At 56.4% G+C, this 17,588-nt stretch overlaps 1 protein-coding gene across 6 annotated transcripts in view; it reads left to right on the top strand.

Annotated features, from left to right (window-relative positions):
- The window catches only part of PDE2A (phosphodiesterase 2A), a 69,986-nt gene that overhangs the window by 36,062 nt on the left and 16,336 nt on the right, over positions 1-17,588 (top strand). For 4 of the 6 annotated variants that reach the window (XM_082070641.1, XM_082070645.1, XM_082070643.1 and 1 more), the window contains one exon: positions 17,389-17,478. The exons of the other annotated variants lie outside the window; for them this stretch is intronic. In XM_082070641.1, the coding sequence (XP_081926767.1) occupies positions 17,389-17,478 (90 nt within the window). The remainder of the gene's footprint in view (positions 1-17,388; positions 17,479-17,588) is intronic. 6 annotated transcript variants of the gene reach the window in all.

Genomic DNA, 17,588 nt, shown 5'->3' with positions numbered 1-17,588 from the left:
CCTGGTGCAGGATTTGGGGTGTGGGTGTTCCTGGTGCACCCCAAGGATGGAGGATTTGGGGTGTGGGTGCTCCCTGTGCACCCAGGATGGAGGATTTGGGGTGTGGGTGCTGCTGGTGCAGAATTTGGGGTGTGGGTGCTCCTGGTGCACCCCAAAGATGGAGGATTTGGGGTGTGGGTGCTCCCTGTGCACCCAGAATGGAGGATTTGAGGTGTGGGTGCTGCTGGTGCACCCAGAATAGAGGATTTGGGGTGTGGGTGCTGCTGGTGCAGGATTTGGGGTGTGGGTGCTCCTAGTGCATCCCAAAGATGGAGGATTTGGAGTGTGAGTGCTCCTGATGCACCCCGAATAGAGGATTTGGGGTGTGGGTGTTCCTGGTGCATCCCAAAGATGGAGGATTTGGGGTGTGGGTGCTCCTGATGCACCCAGAATGGAGGATTTGGGGTGTGGGTGCTGCTTGTGCACCCAGAATGTTAGAGTTGGGGTGTGGGTGCTGCTGGTGCACCCCAAAGATGGAGGATTTGGGGTGTGGGTGTTCCTGGTGCACCCCAAGGATGGAGAATTTGGGGTGTGGGTGCTGCTGGTGCACCCCAAGGATGGAGGATTTGGGGTGTGGGTGCTGCTGGTGCAGGATTTGGGGTGTGGGTGCTGCCGGTTGTCTGGATCAGTGATTTAGGGGTGCTGCTCCATTAAACACCTCCCTGGGGGGACCCCGTTTCTGGCCGTGCCTCAGTTTCCCCACCTGAGCAACGTGACCCCCCCAGGGTGGGCGATCGCTGGATCCCGTCACCGAAAAGGGGCCAGAAAAGAGCAGAAACCCCCGCGGGAGGCGGCTCAGGGTCCTGCTCCCCAAATTAAATTCCCCCCCCAGCCACAGATGGCCGGGAATTCAATTTTCCCAGCTCCCATCAGAGGCTAATTAACGAGCTCCCTAATGAGCGCGCAGCTCCGGTTAGTGCCGGGAAGGGATGCGGGAATGCTGCGTGTCCCCTTCCCACCCCACGGCGCGATGTCACCCCCTCTATGGGACATGGGGCCTGGTTGTCCCCGTCCCTCCGAGCCACCTGGGGCTTTGCCACCACGTCGAGGAATGGCCTTGAAACCCAGCTGGTGGCCCTTGGGGACAGGAAGGGGACAGCGTGCCAGGGAAAAGCCTTCCAGGAACGCGGCGTCCCCGGGATGCACGCGGTGACATGGTGACATGGTGCCAGCTCCCCCCCGGCGCTGCCAGGATGCTGTGACGGTGACACTTGGCTGGTGACAGCGCCAAAGTGTCGGTGCCAGCGTGGGCACGGTGGTGGCTACAAGTGTCCCTCGGGATGGAGGTGACAGGAGCCAGGGATGCTCCTAATGCGTCTTGTGGCTTGTCCCCCCATGTCCCCACCTGCCACCATCCTCCAATGTGGTATTTATTGTCACCGCAGGTGGGGACACCAGGGTGTCACTGCAGTGATGCTGTGTCCCCACATGGGCTGGAGTAGGAGATGGTGGGTGGAGAGGGGTCCTTGTCCCTGTCCCTGCTGTGGGACGTGGCTTAGGGACAGGTGACATGGGACTGCATGAGGTTTTTGTCCCCTCCCCACTAGGGGACATGACATGGGACTGAGAGGTGTCGATATCCCTGTCCCTGCTATGGGACATGGGTTAGGGACAGGTGACATGGGGCTGAGTGGGGTCTTTGTCCTCGTCCCCATCACAGGACGTGGGTTGGGGACAGGGGACAAGGAGCTGAGAGGGGTCCTTGTCCCCATCCTCGCTATGGGACATGGGTTAGGGACAAGTGACATGGGGATAAGAGGGGTCCTTGTCCTCGTCCCCATCACAGGACACGGGTTAGGGACAGGTGACAAAGGGCCGAATGAGGTCCTTGTCCCCCTCCTTGCCAGGGTACATGACTTAGGGACAAGTGACATGGGACCAAGAGGGATCTTTGTCCCCCTTCCCGCTATGGGACATGGGTTAGGGACAGGTGACATGGGACTGCATGAGGTTTTTGTCCCCATCCCCGCTATGGGACACGGGTTAGGGACAGGTGACAAAGAGCTGAATGGGGTCCTTGTCCCCCTCCTTGCCAGGGTACATGACTTAGGGACAAGTGACATGTGGCTGAGAAGGGTCTTTGTCCCCCTTCCCACTATGGGACATGGGTTAGGGACAGGTGACATGGGACTGCATGCGGTTTTTGTCCCCATCCCCACTATGGGATGTGGGTTAGGGACAAGTGACATGGGGAGGAGAGGGGTCCTTGTCCCCTCCCCACTAGGGGACATGGGTTAGGGACAGGTGACATGGAGGTGAGTGGGGTCCATGTCCCTGTCCCCACCATGGGACATGGGTTAGGGACAGGTGACATGGTGTTGAGCAGGGTCCATGTCCCTGTCACAGGACATGGCTTAGGGACAAGTGGCATGGGGCTGAGCAGGGTCCATGTCCCTGTCACAAGACATGGGTTAGGGACAGGTGACATGGGGCTGAGCGGGGTCCATGTCCCTGTCACAGGACGTGGCTTAGGGACAAGTGACATGGTGCTGAGCAGGGTCCATGTCCCCGTCCCTGGACATGGGTTAGGGACAGGTGACATGGGGCTGAGTGGGGTCCATGTCCCTGTCCCCACCATGGGACATGGGTTAGGGACAGGTGACATGGTGCTGAGCAGGGTCCATGTCCCCGTCCCTGGACATGGGTTAGGGACAGGTGACATGGGGCTGAGTGGGGTCCATGTCCCTGTCCCCACCATGGGACATGGGCTAGGGACAGGTGACATGGTGCTGAGCGGGGTCCATGTCCCCATCCCTGGACATGGGTTATGGACAGGTGACATGGTGCTGAGCAGGGTCCATGTCCCTGTCACAGGACATGGGTTATGGACAGGTGACAGGGGGCTGAGCAGTGTCCTCCACTGCACCCAGGGGACCTCAGGTGGCTGCGGGGAGGGGACCCCATTGTCCCCAAGGTGCCACATCCCCAGGATTTTTTGGATGTATCTGCTCCTCGCCATTAATTTCTCACCAAAATCCCAATTTCTGTCCCTTCCTGACACAAGAGACCTGTCCCCCCCATGGCCCCTTCCAGCTCCGCTCGTTAGCGACGACTAATTAACGACAAATCGCTTGGCCAGGGGACGCGGGCTGTTCCAACAAGGGCCACGATGTTCTTGGGGACGGGAAATCCTTGAGGAGGGACGGTCACGGCCGCGGCCGTTTGTCCTGCGCCCGACAAAGGGACATCAACAGGAAGGGACCTTGACCTTGGCGTCCCCAGCACGGCAGGGGAGGGGACAGCGGGACGTGGGGGGGACACACGACCTGGGCAGCGTCCCCCAAGGTCTGGGGGGGTGAGATGAGGTTGGGAAAATTGGGTTGTGACATTAAAATGAAGAAGTGCTCGGGGGTGGCGGTGTCCCCAAGGAGGGCTGGTGTCCCCAAGGAGAGCTGGTGTCCCCTGGGCCCGGTCGGTGCAAATGGCTTAGTGCAAACAGTCTGTGCAAACCACCCCGTGCAAGTGCCTTGTGCAAATTGCCTTGTGCAAATTGCCCCGTGCAAATGGTCTGTGTACAGCACCCTGTGCAAACTGCCTTGTGCAAATGCCTTGTGCAAATTGCCTAGTGCAAATTGCCTTGTGCAAACCACCCCGTGTAAATGGTCTGTGTACAGCACCCTGTGCAAATTGCCTTGTGCAAATTGCCCTGTGCAAATGGTCTGTGTACAGCACCCTGTGCAAATTGCCTTGTGCAAATTGCCCCGTGCAAATGGTCTGTGTACAGCACCCTGTGCAAATGCCCTGTGCAAACCGCATTGTGCAAACTACCCTGTGCAAACGGTTTGTGCAAATTGCCCCCTGAACACCACCCTGTGCAAATACCCCATGCAAACTGCTCTGTGCAAATGGCCTGTGCAAACCGCCTTGTGCAAATAGCCCGTGCAAATCACCGTGTGCAAACGGTCTGTGCAAACCACACTGTGCCAAGTGCCCTGTGCAAACTGCCTCGTGCAAATTATCTGTGCAAACCACCGCGTGGAAACCACCCTGTGCAAATGCCCTCTGCAACTTGCTTTGTGCAAATGGTCTGTGCAAACCGGCCTGTGCAAGTGCCCTGTGCAAAATTGCCTTGTGTGAAATTGCCTTGTGCAAGTCACCCCGTGCAAATGGTCTGTGTACACCACCCTGTCTCTAAGTGCCCTGTGCAAACTACCCCGTGGAAACCACCCTGTGCAAATTGCTTCGTGTAAATGGTCTGTGCAAATGCCCTCTGCAAATTGCCTTGTGCAAACCGCCTTGTGCAAATAGCCTGTGCAAACCACCCTGTGCAAATGGTCTGTGCAAAGCACCCTGGGCAAGTGGTCTGTGCAAACCACACTGTGCAAATACCCCATGCAAATGCCCGGTGCAAACTGCTTGTGCAAACCACCTTGTGCAAATTGCCCCGTGAACACCACCCTGTGCAAATACCCCATGCAAACTGCTCTGTGCAAACCACCTTGTGCAAATGGCCTGTGCAAACTTCTCCGTGCAAATGGCCTGTGCAAAGCACCCTGTGCAAATACCCTGTGCAAACACCCTGTGCAAACTGCCCCTGTGCAAATTGCCCCACGCAAACCACCCTGTGCAAGCAGCCTGTGCAAAAATGGTTTGTGCAAACCACCCCGTGCAAATTCCCTGTGCAAACTGCCCGTGTGCAAATGGCCCTGTGCAAACCGCCTTGTGCAAATGGCTTGTGCAAACCGCCTTGTGCAAATAGCCTGTGCAGATCCTCCATCCAAACTGCCCTGTGCCAATGGCCCTGTGCAAATTCCCCGTGCAAACCGCCTTGTGCAAATGGCCCCGTGCAAACCACCTTGTGCAAATACTCCACGCAAGCTGCCCCATGCCAGTCTCCTTGTGCAAATTCCCTGTGCAAACCGCCCTGTGCCAATGCCCCTGTGCAAATTCCCCGTGCAAACCGCCCTGTGCAAATCCCCTGTGCAAACCGCCTTGTGCAAATACTCCATGCAAGCTGCCCCATGCCAGTCTCCTTGTGCAAATTCCCCGTGCAAACCGCCTTGTGCAAACAGCGATGCCGCACAAGCCACCGCTCCCTGCAACTGCGATGCTGCTGCAGCCCGCTCAGCTGGGACCCGCTAATACACCAAAAGCACCCGAAACCGTTTTAAAACGCCGTTTAAGGAGCAGCCAGCACCTCATCCCGGTGCGATTAAGCAGCTCCTTTTGCCTCTCATGTTCTGCTTAAGACCGAGATTAAGTCGGCGCAGGGATGCACCGGGCCTAGCTCAGCCCTTCCCACCCAACCCCAGTCCCAGCGCCTTCCCGTTAGCGCTCATTAGCCCCCCGATAACAGATGAGCTAATTAAGCAGCTACCTCGGGTTACAGGTTCTCTGCTGCCTGATTTAATTAAAGCAATGTAATTTGGGAGGGCAGGCAGGGCTGGGAGCGGTGGATGGATGGATGGCTTCCCGGCGGGGCTGCTGGCTCTTGTCTGTCTGTCCTGGACCGCGGCCAGCGCTGGGTGTGCTGCTTCCATATCCCCCCCCGGCTGCCATAGATTCCCGGGGGAACATATAGAATAGGACCTGGAGTCCCCGCTCCGTGCCTCAGTTTCCCCACTTAGCACTGCACTGTTTTCCTGCTGAATTTAAGGGGTCCCTGCTCCGTGCCTCAGTTTCCCCGCTCGTCACTGCATCGTTTTCCTGCTGCTTTCGGGAATCGCTTCCCTGCCTCAGTTTCCCCGCTCGTCACCGCATCATTTTCGTGCTGCTTTTAGGAGTGGTTGCTCCGTGCCTCAGTTTCCCCACTTAGCACTGCACTGTATTCCCAACGCACTAAGGTGTTGCCACTTCGTGCCTCAGTTTCCCCACTTGGCACCGCAGCATTTCCTGCTGCTTTCAGGATCCCCCTTTCCGTGCCTCAGTTTCCCCACCTGCCACTGCAGCGTTTTGCTGCCACTTTCAGGAGTCACCGCTCCGTGCCTCAGTTTCCCCACTGCGCACTATAGTGTTTTCCTGCTGCTTTTAGGGGTGGCTGCTCCGTGCCTCAGTTTCCCCACTTAGCACTGCACTGTATTCCCAACGCATTAACGTGTCGCCACTTCGTGCCTCAGTTTCCCCACTTATCACCACACCATTTTCCTGCTGCTTTCAGCAATCACTTTCCTGCCTCAGTTTCCCCCCTCAGCACCGCATCGTTTTCCTGCCGCTTTTAGGAGTGGCTGCGCTGTGCCTCAGTTTCCCCACTTAGCACTGCACTGTTTTCCTGACGTTTTAAGGTGTCGCCACTTCGTGCCTCAGTTTCCCCACTTGGCATTGCAGCATTTCCTGCTGCTTTCAGGATTCCCCTCTCCGTGCCTCAGTTTCCCCACCTGGCACCGCAGCATTTCCTGCTGTGTTAAGGAGTCACTGCTCCGTGCCTCAGTTTCCCCACTCAACACCGCAGTGTTTTCTGGCCACTTTCAGGAGTTGCTGATTCGTGCCTCAGTTTCCCCACTTGGCACCACAGCTTTTTCCAGCTGCTTTTGGGAGTCGCTTCCCCACTCCGTGCCTCAGTTTCCCCACTGAGCACCACAAATTTTTCCTGCTGCTCTGAAGAGTCGCTGCTCCGTGCCTCAGTTTCCCCACTTAGCACTGCACTGTATTCCCAACGCATTAAGGTGTCACCACTTCGTGCCTCAGTTTCCCCACCTGCCACTGCAGCATTTTGCTGCCACTTTCAGGAGTCCCCGCTCCGTGCCTCAGTTTCCCCACTGGGCGCTATAGTGTTTTCCTGCTGCTTTCAGGAGTCGCTGCTCCGTGCCTCAGTTTCCCCACTTGGCATTGCAGTTTTTCCAGCTGCTTTATGGAGTCGCTTCCCTGCTATGTGCCTCAGTTTCCCCACTTAGCACTGCACTGTATTCCCTGACACATTAAGGTGTCGCAACTTTGTGCCTCAGTTTCCCCACTTGCCATGCAGTCTTTTCCTGCTGCTTTAGGGAGTCACTGTTCTGTGCCTCAGTTTCCCCACTTGTCACCACATCGTTTTCCCGCTGCTTTCAGGAATCACTTTCCTGCCTCAGTTTCCCCGCTCGGCATCACAGTGTTTTCCTGCCGCTTTTAGGAGCGGTTGCTCCGTGCCTCAGTTTCCCCACTTGCCAACTCAGCGTGTTCCCGCTGCTTTTGGGAGTTGCTTCCCTGCTCCGTGCCTCAGTTTCCCCACTTAGCATTGCAGCTTTTTCCAGCTGCTTTTGGGAGTCGCTTTCCTGCTCCGTGCCTCAGTTTCCCCACTGGGCGCTATAGTGTTTTCCTGCTGATTTAAGGGGTCCCTGCTCCGTGCCTCAGTTTCCCCACTTAGCACTGCACTGATTTCCTGACGCACTAAGGTGTCACCACTTCGTGCCTCAGTTTCCCCACCTGGCAATGCAGCATTTTCCTGCTGATTTAAGGGGTCCCTGCTCCGTGCCTCAGTTTCCCCACTCAACACCGCAGTGTTTTCTGGCCACTTTCAGGAGTTGCTGCTTCGTGCCTCAGTTTCCCCACTTAGCACCACAGCTTTTTCCAGCTGCTTTTGGGAGTCGCTTCCCCACTCTGTGCCTCAGTTTCCCCACTGAGCACCACAGAGTTTTCCTGCTGCTCTGAAGAGTCGCTGCTCCGTGCCTCAGTTTCCCCACTTAGCACTGCGCTGTATTCCCAGCGCATTAAGGTGTCGCCACTTCGTGCCTCAGTTTCCTCACTTATCACCACACCATTTTCCTGCTGCTTTCAGCAATCACTTCCCTGCCTCAGTTTCCCCCCTCAGCACCGCATCGTTTTCCTGCCGCTTTTAGGAGTGGCTGCGCCGTGCCTCAGTTTCCCCACTTAGCACTGCACTGTTTTCCTGATGTGTTAAGGTGTCGCCACTTGTGCCCCAGTTTCCCCACTTGGCATTGCAGCATTTCCTGCTGCTTTCAGGATTCCCCTCTCCGTGCCTCAGTTTCCCCACTTGGCACCACAGCTTTTTCCAGCTGCTTTTGGGAGTCGCTTCCCCACTCCGTGCCTCAGTTTCCCCACTGAGCACCACAGAGTTTTCCTGCTGCTCTGAAGAGTCGCTGCTCCGTGCCTCAGTTTCCCCACTTAGCACTGCACTGTATTCCCAACGCATTAAGGTGTCACCACTTCGTGCCTCAGTTTCCCCACTTGCCACTGTAGCGTTTTGCTGCCACTTTCCGGAGTCACCGCTCTGTGCCTCAGTTTCCCCACTTAGCACTGCACTGTATTCCCTGACACATTAAGTTGTCGCAACCTTGTGCCTCAGTTTCCCCACTTGCCATGCAGTGTTTTCCTGCTGCTTTAGGGAGTCACTGTTCTGTGCCTCAGTTTCCCCACTTGTCACCACATCGTTTTCCCGCTGCTTTCAGGAATCACTTTCCTGCCTCAGTTTCCCCCCTCGTCACCGCATCGTTTTCCTGCCGCTTTTAGGAGCCGTTGCTCCGTGCCTCAGTTTCCCCACTTAGCACTGCACTGTTTTCCTGATGTGTTAAGGTGTCGCCACTTTGTGCCTCAGTTTCCCCACCTGGCACCGCAGCATTTCCTGCTGCTTTCAGGATTCCTCTCTCCGTGCCTCAGTTTCCCCACCTGGCACCGCAGCATTTCCTGCTGTGTTAAGGAGTCCCTGCTCCGTGCCTCAGTTTCCCCACTTGGCATTGCAGCTTTATCCAGCTGCTTTTGGGAGTCGCTTCCCCACTCCGTGCCTCAGTTTCCCCACTGAGCACCACAAAGTTTTCCTGCTGCTCTGAAGAGTCACTGCTCCGTGCCTCAGTTTCCCCACTTAGCACTGCACTGTATTCCCAACGCATTAAGGTGTCACCACTTCGTGCCTCAGTTTCCCCACTTGCCACTGCAGCATTTTGCTGCCACTTTCAGGAGTCCCCGCTCCGTGCCTCAGTTTCCCCACTGGGCACTATAGTGTTTTCCTGCTGCTTTCAGGAGTCGCTGCTCCGTGCCTCAGTTTCCCCACTTGGCATTGCAGTTTTTCCAGCTGCTTTATGGAGTCGCTTCCCTGCTATGTGCCTCAGTTTCCCCACTTAGCACTGCACTGTATTCCCTGACACATTAAGGTGTCGCAACCTTGTGCCTCAGTTTCCCCACTTGCCGTGCAGTGTTTTCCTGCTGCTTTAGGGAGTCACTGTTCTGTGCCTCAGTTTCCCCACTTGTCACCACATCGTTTTCCCGCTGCTTTCAGGAATCACTTTCCTGCCTCAGTTTCCCCGCTCAGCATCACAGTGTTTTCCTGCCACTTTTAGGAGTTGCTGCTCCGTGCCTCAGTTTCCCCACTTAGCACTGCACTGTTTTCCTGATGTGTTAAGGTGTCGCCGCTTCGTGCCTCAGTTTCCCCACTTGGCACCGCAGCATTTCCTGCTGCTTTCAGGATTCCCCTCTTCGTGCCTCAGTTTCCCCACTTGGCATTGCAGCTTTATCCAGCTGCTTTTGGGAGTCGCTTTCCTGCTCCGTGCCTCAGTTTCCCCACTTAGCACTGCACTGTATTCCCAACGCACTAAGGTGTTGCCACTTCTTGCCTCAGTTTCCCCACTTGGCACCGCAGCATTTCCTGCTGCTTTCAGGATCCCCCTTTCTGTGCCTCAGTTTCCCCACTTGCCACTGCAGCGTTTTGCTGCCACTTTCAGGAGTCACCGCTCCGTGCCTCAGTTTCCCCACTGGGCACTATAGTGTTTTCCTGCTGCTTTTAGGGGTGGCTGCTCCGTGCCTCAGTTTCCCCACTTAGCACTGCACTGTATTCCCAACGCATTAAGGTGTCGCCACTTCGTGCCTCAGTTTCCCCACTTGTCACCACATCGTTTTCCCGCTGCTTTCAGGAATCTCTTTCCTGCCTCAGTTTCCCCGCTCGTCACCGCATCGTTTTCCTGCCGCTTCTAGGAGTGGCTGCTCCGTGCCTCAGTTTCCCCACTTGCCACTTCACCGTGTTCCCGCTGCTTTTGGGAGCTGCTTCCCCGCTCCGTGCCTCAGTTTCCCCACTTGGCACCGCAGCGTTTTCCTGCCGCATTAAGGAGCCCCCGCTCCGTGCCTCAGTTTCCCCACTCGTGTCTTTCCCCGTTCCCGTTGTCAGCCCCGCGTTGCTCCATCCATCACCCCCCGGGGCCGCGCTATATTTAACCGGCGGCCGGGGGGGGTGTCGGGAGGGCCCCCCCGGGGAGGGGAGTGGGGCAGGGGGGGTCGGCACAGCCGGAGGCGGATGAATCACAGCTCGGGGATATTTTTAACAGCGCCAGATTGTTCCGCAAATGCTCGGGCGGGGAGATGCTGGAGGGGGGTGTTTGTAGCTCCTGGGCGGGCTCCTGGGTCCTTGACACCTGCGAAGCCCCCCCCCAAAAAAAAAGGACACGGGGCTGGGGGTGTCCCGGCTGCACCTGCCTTATGGCAAAGTGATTATTGTAGTGATGGGGAGGGGGGGGTCCCTGTCCCAAACCCCCTTTGCGCTCTTAAGCATCCTCATCCCTTTGCAACCCGAGTCGCATGGTGGGGGGGTGATGATGGGTATGAAAATGTGCAGACTCAGCATCTGGAATGCTCTAATTAATTTAATTTGGGGTCGAGGAACCCGAATTTAATTTAATTGGGATCCTTAAGCTTGGCTTTTTTTTCTGGGGGGGGGCGGAGTGAAGTCGGCCAGACGATGCGATGTCCGGATGGCGGGGGGGGGGTAACACATTAATTAGTTAAACAGAATTAATTGGGATCATTTCCCCCGTGTTCCCAGGCAGATCAGCCCCCCCGGGGAGACGGACGCCCCCGCGCTCGAATAATTTATGAAGTCTTGCAGATTTTTTACAGCAAAACTGGGCTGGGATTAATAATTTAATGATTTCTCGGGTGCCTCAGACCCCCCCGGGTCGTGCCTCAGTTTCCCCTTCGTTAAAGCAAAGCCCAGTGCTGGGTTTAAGCTCTTGCTGGTCTAAATTCCACTCGCCCAGGTGTCCCCCCTATAAAAAACACCCCGCTTGCATGGGGACGGGATGCTCCAAAATGAAAAGGGGGGGGGGAAATGTAAAAGGTGCAATTTTTTGGGGGGGGTACAGCCCGTGGTCCGGGTGGGGGTTGTTTTCTCTTAATGTGGGGGGCGATGTAGCACAACCAGTGTCCCCAACCTTGATGACAACCTTAATGACACCCAGATGGATCCAGAGAGCCCCCCCAGCTGCAGCCCCTAAACTGGGTGGGGGGGGGAGTGGTTCCCTGTCCTCTCGCTGCCACCTCCAGCGTCCCAGGGGATGGTGAAACAAGCTCCGCCTGCCTTTGAGAGGTTAATTGGCCCCTTAATTAGTCCCTTAATGAGCTCCTTAATGAGCTCCTTGGCAAGGATGCAGCCTGGATCCCAGCCTGCTGGCACCGAGATGCTGGTGAAGGGGGGGACACCCCCATCCATGTCCCCCCTCCTTGTCACCTCCTGGGCAATGACGGGGACATCATGGCATCCGGGATCCCCATCAGCAGGAGGAATTTGGGGGGGATATGGGGACGGCTGTGTCCCCCCTGCACTGTGTAGACAAGTGGGACGAGCAGTGTAGGGGAAAGGGAGCTGGGGGACAGCAGGGTGAGCATGAGCCAGCACTGGTTGATTAATGGTTAATTAATGGTTATCATTCATGGGGATCAATATGGAAAGGGGGAGGAGGATGGAGCCAGGCGCTTCTCGGTGACAACTGACAGTAGGACGAGGACACCTTCCTGTGTAACCTCATCTGGGTGTTCCTGCTCCATGGGGGGATTGCACTGGATGAGCTTTCCAGGTCCCTTCCAACCCCTCACATTCTGGGATTCTATGAGCAGGATGAGTGGGACAAGCAGGATGAGTGGGACAAGGTGGGATGAGTGGGACAAGGTGGGATGAATGGGATGAGTGGGATGAGCAGGATAAATGGGACGAATGGGATGAGTGAGACAAGCAGGACAAGCTGGGTGAGCAGCGTACGTGGGATGAGTGGGATGAGTGGGATGAGCAGGACAAGTGGGATGAGTGGGACAAGCAGGGTGAGCAGTGGGACACATGGGATGAGTGGGACCAGCGGGATAAGTGGGATGAGTGGGACAAAAAGGAGAAGCAGGGTGAGCAAGACAAGTGGGAGAATGTGGGATGAGCAGGATAAGTGGGATGAGCAGGGTGAGTGGGATGAAGGGGATGAATGGGATGAGAGAGACAAGCAGGACAAGCTGGGTGAGCAGCATAAGTGGGATGAGTGGGACAAGCAGGGTGAGCAGTGGGACACATGGGATGAGTGGGACCAGCGGGATAAGTGGGATGAGTGGGACAAAGAGGAGAAGCAGGGTGAGCAGGACAAGTGGGAGAATGTGGGATGAGCAGGATAAGTGGGATGAGCAGGACACAGGATAAGCAGGATGAGTGGGATGAACAGGATGAGTGGGACGAGTGGGATGAGCGACACAGGTGGGATGAGGGGGATGAAGAAGATAAATGGGATGAGCAGGACAAGCAGGATGAGTGGGACAAGTAGGATGAATGGGTGAGCAGCATAAGTGGAATGAGCAGAATGAGTGGGATGAGCAGGACAAGTGGGATGAGGGGGATGAGTAGGACAAGTGGGATATACAGGATGAGCAGGATGTATGGGATGAGTAGGACAAGTAGGATGAACAGGATGAGTGGGATGAGCAGGACAAGTGGGATGAGCAGGATAATTGGGACAAGTTGAATGAGTGGAACGAGCAGGATGAATGGGACATGAATGGGATGAGTGGGACAAGTGGCATGAGCAGGACAAATGGGATATACAGGATGAGCAGGATGTGTGGGACAAGTAGGATGAATGGGACAAGTGTGATGAGTGGGACAAGCAGGATGAACCAGACATGAATGGGATGATTGGGACAATGGGATGATTGGGGCAAGTGGGATGATTGGGACAAGTGGGATCCGTTGGATGAGCAGGATGAGTGGGACGAGTAGGACAAGCAGGATGAGTAGGGTGAGTGGGACAAGTGGGATGAGTGGGACATGAGTGGGAAGAGCAGGATGAGTGGGATGACAGGGACAAGTGGGATCCATTGGATGAGTGGGATGAGTAGGACAAGCAGGATGAGTAGGGTGGGTGGGACAAGTGGGATGAATGGGATCCGTTGGATGAGCAGGATGAGTGGGACAAGTAGGACAAGCAGGATGAGTAGGGTGAGTGGGATGCATGGGATGAGCAGGACAAGTGGGATACACAGGATGAGTGGGATGAATGGGACAAGTGGGATGAGTGGGACAAGCAGGATGAGCCGGACATGGATGGGATGATTGGGACAAGTGGGATGATTGGGACAAATGGGATCCGTTGGATGAGTGGGATGAGTGGGACAAGCAGGATGAGTAGGCTGAGTGGGACAAGTGGGATGAGTGGGACATGAGTGGGAAGAGGAGGATGAGTGGGATGAGTAGGACAAGCAGGATGAGTAGGGTGAGTGGGACAAGTGGGATGAGTGGGACATGAGTGGGAAGAGCAGGATGAGTGGGATGACAGGGACAATGGGATCCATTGGATGGGCAGGACAAGTGGGATACACAGGTTGAGCAGGATGAGTGGGACGAGTCGGACAAGCAGGATGAGTGGGATGAGCGGGATGAGCGGGATGCGTGGGATGAGCAGGACAAGTGGGATACACAGGATGAGTGGGATGAATGGGACAAGTGGGATGAGTGGGACAAGCAGGATGAGCCAGACATGAATGGGATGACTGGGACAAGTGGGATCTGTTGGATGAGCAGGATGAGTGGGACGAGTGGGACAAGCAGGATGAGTAGGGTGAGTGGGACAAGTGGGATGAGTGGGACATGAGTGGGAAGAGCAGGATGAGTGGGATGACAGGGACAATGGGATCCATTGGATGGGCAGGACAAGTGGGATACACAGGTTGAGCAGGATGAGTGGGACGAGTCAGACAAGCAGGATGAGTAGGGTGAGTGGGACAAGTGGGATGAGCGGGACGAGTCGGACAAGCAGGATGAGTGGGATGCGTGGGATGAGCAGGACAAGTGGGATACACAGGACGAGTGGGATGAATGGGACAAGTGGGACGAGCAGGACAAATGGCATACACAGGACAAGTGGATTGAGGGGGTTGAGCAGGATGAGCAGGACAAGCGGGATGAGATGGACTCAGACCAGCCGTGCTCCCCTCACCTCCCCATGCAGCAAACACCCCCCACCTGCCTCCACCCCCCTCCTCAACTCCGGGGGTGGTTTATTTTAGCTTTTTCCACCCCCTCTGGGGTCAGCCCCGCATTCCCGACCCCATTAAAGCCACCGCCCGTGTCCAGCTGCCGTCTGTCCGTCCCCATGCCCAGCGTGCCACCGGCATTTGATGCTCCGAACAACCCCGGGGGTCCCGCTTGGGCTCTCCCCCCACACAACGGAGACTCCGAGCCACCGTGGAGGGACAGAGGGACAAAGGGCCAGCAGGACGGACACGCCAGGCCCGGCTGTATTCTACAGTGCATGTGTCTCCAGTGTGAGTAAGTGACTGGAGATGCAGCCCTGTTGGAATAACAACCGGGACCACATCATCAGCTGCGATTGTCCCCACGAGGGGTTGGGGACGGTCCCCAGGGGGTGACACCGGGGTGGTTGTGGGTGTTGATGGAGCTCAGCAGTGCGATGGACGAGCAAATCCTGGCTCCGACACGGAGCCGCCGCCTGTTCCCGTCATACACGGAATAATTATTCCCATAAAACATCCTGGTTATCCAAGGGCTGGAGGCAGGAATGGAGCCGGGGGGGGCAGGGTCACGGGGTCCCCCCCAGTTTTTCCATCCTCGTCCCTCCGCGGGGTCGTTAATCCTGCAACGAGCTCTTGGCGCCTGCGAGATGCTTTATCCAGCTCCGCCGCCCGGCCGGTGATTTATGGTTATGGGCAACGGCAGGAATTTTCCTGCCCGGGGGGGCCCCTCGTGGGGGGTTTGGGGACAGTGCGGGGGCCCGAGGGTCCCCCCATCTGTGCACCCCGTGGGGTGGGGAGCGGGGATGGAACCGGGCTTGTCCCCAGGTAATTAGTGCAATGGAACTGGCACTGGCTCAAATATTTAAGGGCAGGGCCACCAGATTTGCTGCTCGCTCTGTAGTGTGGGGGGTGGTGTGGCTAGTGCAGGCATGGACGTGGCTAGTGCCAGTGTTGGCATGGCTAGTGCAGGCATGGACGTGGCTAGTGCTAGTGTTGGCATGGCTAGTGCAGGCATTGACATGGCTAGTGCAGACAAGGACATGGCTAGTGCCAGTGTTGGTGTGGCTAGTGCAGGCATGGATATGGCTAGTGCTGGTGTTGGCGTGGCTAGTGCAGGCATGGACGTGGCTAGTGCTAGTGTTGGCATGGCTAGTGCAGGCATGGACGTGGCTAGTGCTAGTGTTGGCATGGCTAGTGCAGGCACTGACATGGCTAGTGCAGGCATGGATGTGGCTAGTGCAGGCACTGACATGGCTAGTGCAGGCATGGATGTGGCTAGTGCAGGCATGGACGTGGCTAGTGCCAGTCTTGGCATGGCTAGTGCAGGCACTGACATGGCTAGTGCAGGCATGGATGTGGCTAGTGCAGGCATGGACGTGGCTAGTGCCAGTGTTGGCGTGGCTAGTGCAGGCATAGATGTGGCTAGTGCCAGTGTTGGCGTGGCTAGTGCAGGCACTGACATGGCTAGTGCAGGCATGGACGTGGCTAGTGCCAGTGTTGGTGTGGCTAGTGCAGGCAAGGACGTGGCTAGTGTGGGCACTGACATGGCTAGTGCAGGCATGGACATGTCTAGTGCTGGTGTTAGCATGGCTAGTGCAGGCATGGGCATGGCTAGCACTGGTGTTGGCGTGGCTAGTGCAGACAAGGACATGGCTAGTGCCAGTGTTGGTGTGGCTAGTGCAGGCATGGATATGGCTAGTGCTGGTGTTGGCGTGGCTAGTGCAGGCATTGACATGGCTAGTGCAGACAAGGACATGGCTAGTACAGGTATGGAGATGGCTAGTGCCAGTATTGGTGTGGCTAGTGCAGGCAAGGACGTGGCTAGTGTGGGCACTGATGTGGCTAGTGCTGGTGTTGGCATGGCTAGTGCAGGCATGGACATGGCTAGCACTGGTGGTGGCGTGGCTAGTGCAAGTATATACATGACTAATGCAAGCCTGGTGTGGCTAGTGCAGATGTGGGTGTGGCTAGTGCAGGTGCTGGCCTGGCTAGCACTGGGGATGGTGTGGCTAGTGCAGGCACTAACATGGCTAGTGGAGGTCTTGGCATGGCTAGTGCAGGTGTTGATGTGGCTCGTGCAGATGTTATGGCTCATGCAGACATTGATGTGGCTTGTACAGGCGTCATTGTGGCTCGTTCAGCTGTCATGGCCCATACAGGTGTCGATGTGGCTCGTGCAGACATGGCTTGTGCAGGTGTTAATGTGGCTCAGACAGACATGAGTGTGGCTCCTGCAGATGTTGTGGCTTGTGCAGATGTCAATGTGGCTTGTGCAGATGTCAATGTGGCTCATGCAGCTGTGGTTTGTGCAGACGTTAGTGTGGCTTATATGGATGTCAATGTGGCTCATACAGACATCGTGGCTTTTGGAGGTATCTATATGGCTTGTGCAGATGTCGTGGCTTGTGCAGACATCGATGTGGCTTGTGCACCCATTGTGGCTTGTGCAGATGTCAATGTGGCTCATGCAGATGTGGTTTGTGCACACGTTAGTGTGGCTTATGTGGATGTCGTGGCTCATGCCCATGTCGATGTGGCTCATGCAGATGTCAGCGTGGCTCATGTGGATGTCAATGTGGCTCGTACAGACATCGTGGCTTGTGCAGGTGTCTATATGAGTTGTGCAGATGTTGATGTGGCTCATGCAGATGTTGTGGCTCATGCAGATGTCGCTGTGGATTGTGCACATGTTGACGTGACTCATGTAGATGCGGTTTGTGCAGATGTCAGCGTGGCTCATGTGGATGTCAATGTGGCTCGTACAGACACCGTGGCTTGTGCAGGTGTCTATATGGCTTGTGCAGATGTTGTGGCTTGTGCAGGTGTCTATATGGCTTGTGCAGGTGTCTATATGGCTTGTGCAGTTGTTGTGGCTTGTGCAGGTGTCTATATGGCTTGTGCAGATGTTGTGGCTTGTGCAGGTGTCTGTATGGCTTGTGCAGGTGTCTATATGGCTTGTGCAGTTGTCGTGGCTTGTACAGACGCCAATGTGGCTCGTGCAGACATTGCGGCTCATGCAGACATCGATGTGACTTGTGCCAACACCAATGTGGCTTGTGCAGGCCCACACATACCCAAATGTGACAGTAGTGCCACCATCCTGCAGACCCCGGGGACACCCTCCCAGTGCCACCCCCTCCGGGCCGGCTCTCCCGCCCAGTGCTCCCAGTACACCCAGTGCCCCCCATTGACCCCGCTGTGCTTTCTCCCCAGGACGCCCTGCTGAGCCTGGGGGCCGTCATCGAGGTCACCTCCCTGCGGGACACCCTCCGCCATGCCCTCGTCACCCTGCTGCCCGCCGTGGTATGTGGGGGGTGTGTGGGGGGGAGTGGGGCACAATCTGGCCCCCCTGGGGGTTTGGAGGGGACCCTGTGGGGTGGATTCTCTGCTGATTGAGCTGACCCCCCCCACCC

This window comes from Streptopelia decaocto (assembly GCF_964273445.1).
Source record: "Streptopelia decaocto genome assembly, chromosome: 1".
NCBI classification, from domain to species: Eukaryota; Metazoa; Chordata; class Aves; order Columbiformes; family Columbidae; genus Streptopelia; species Streptopelia decaocto.
This window is presented reverse-complemented; position numbering and strand designations above follow the sequence as displayed.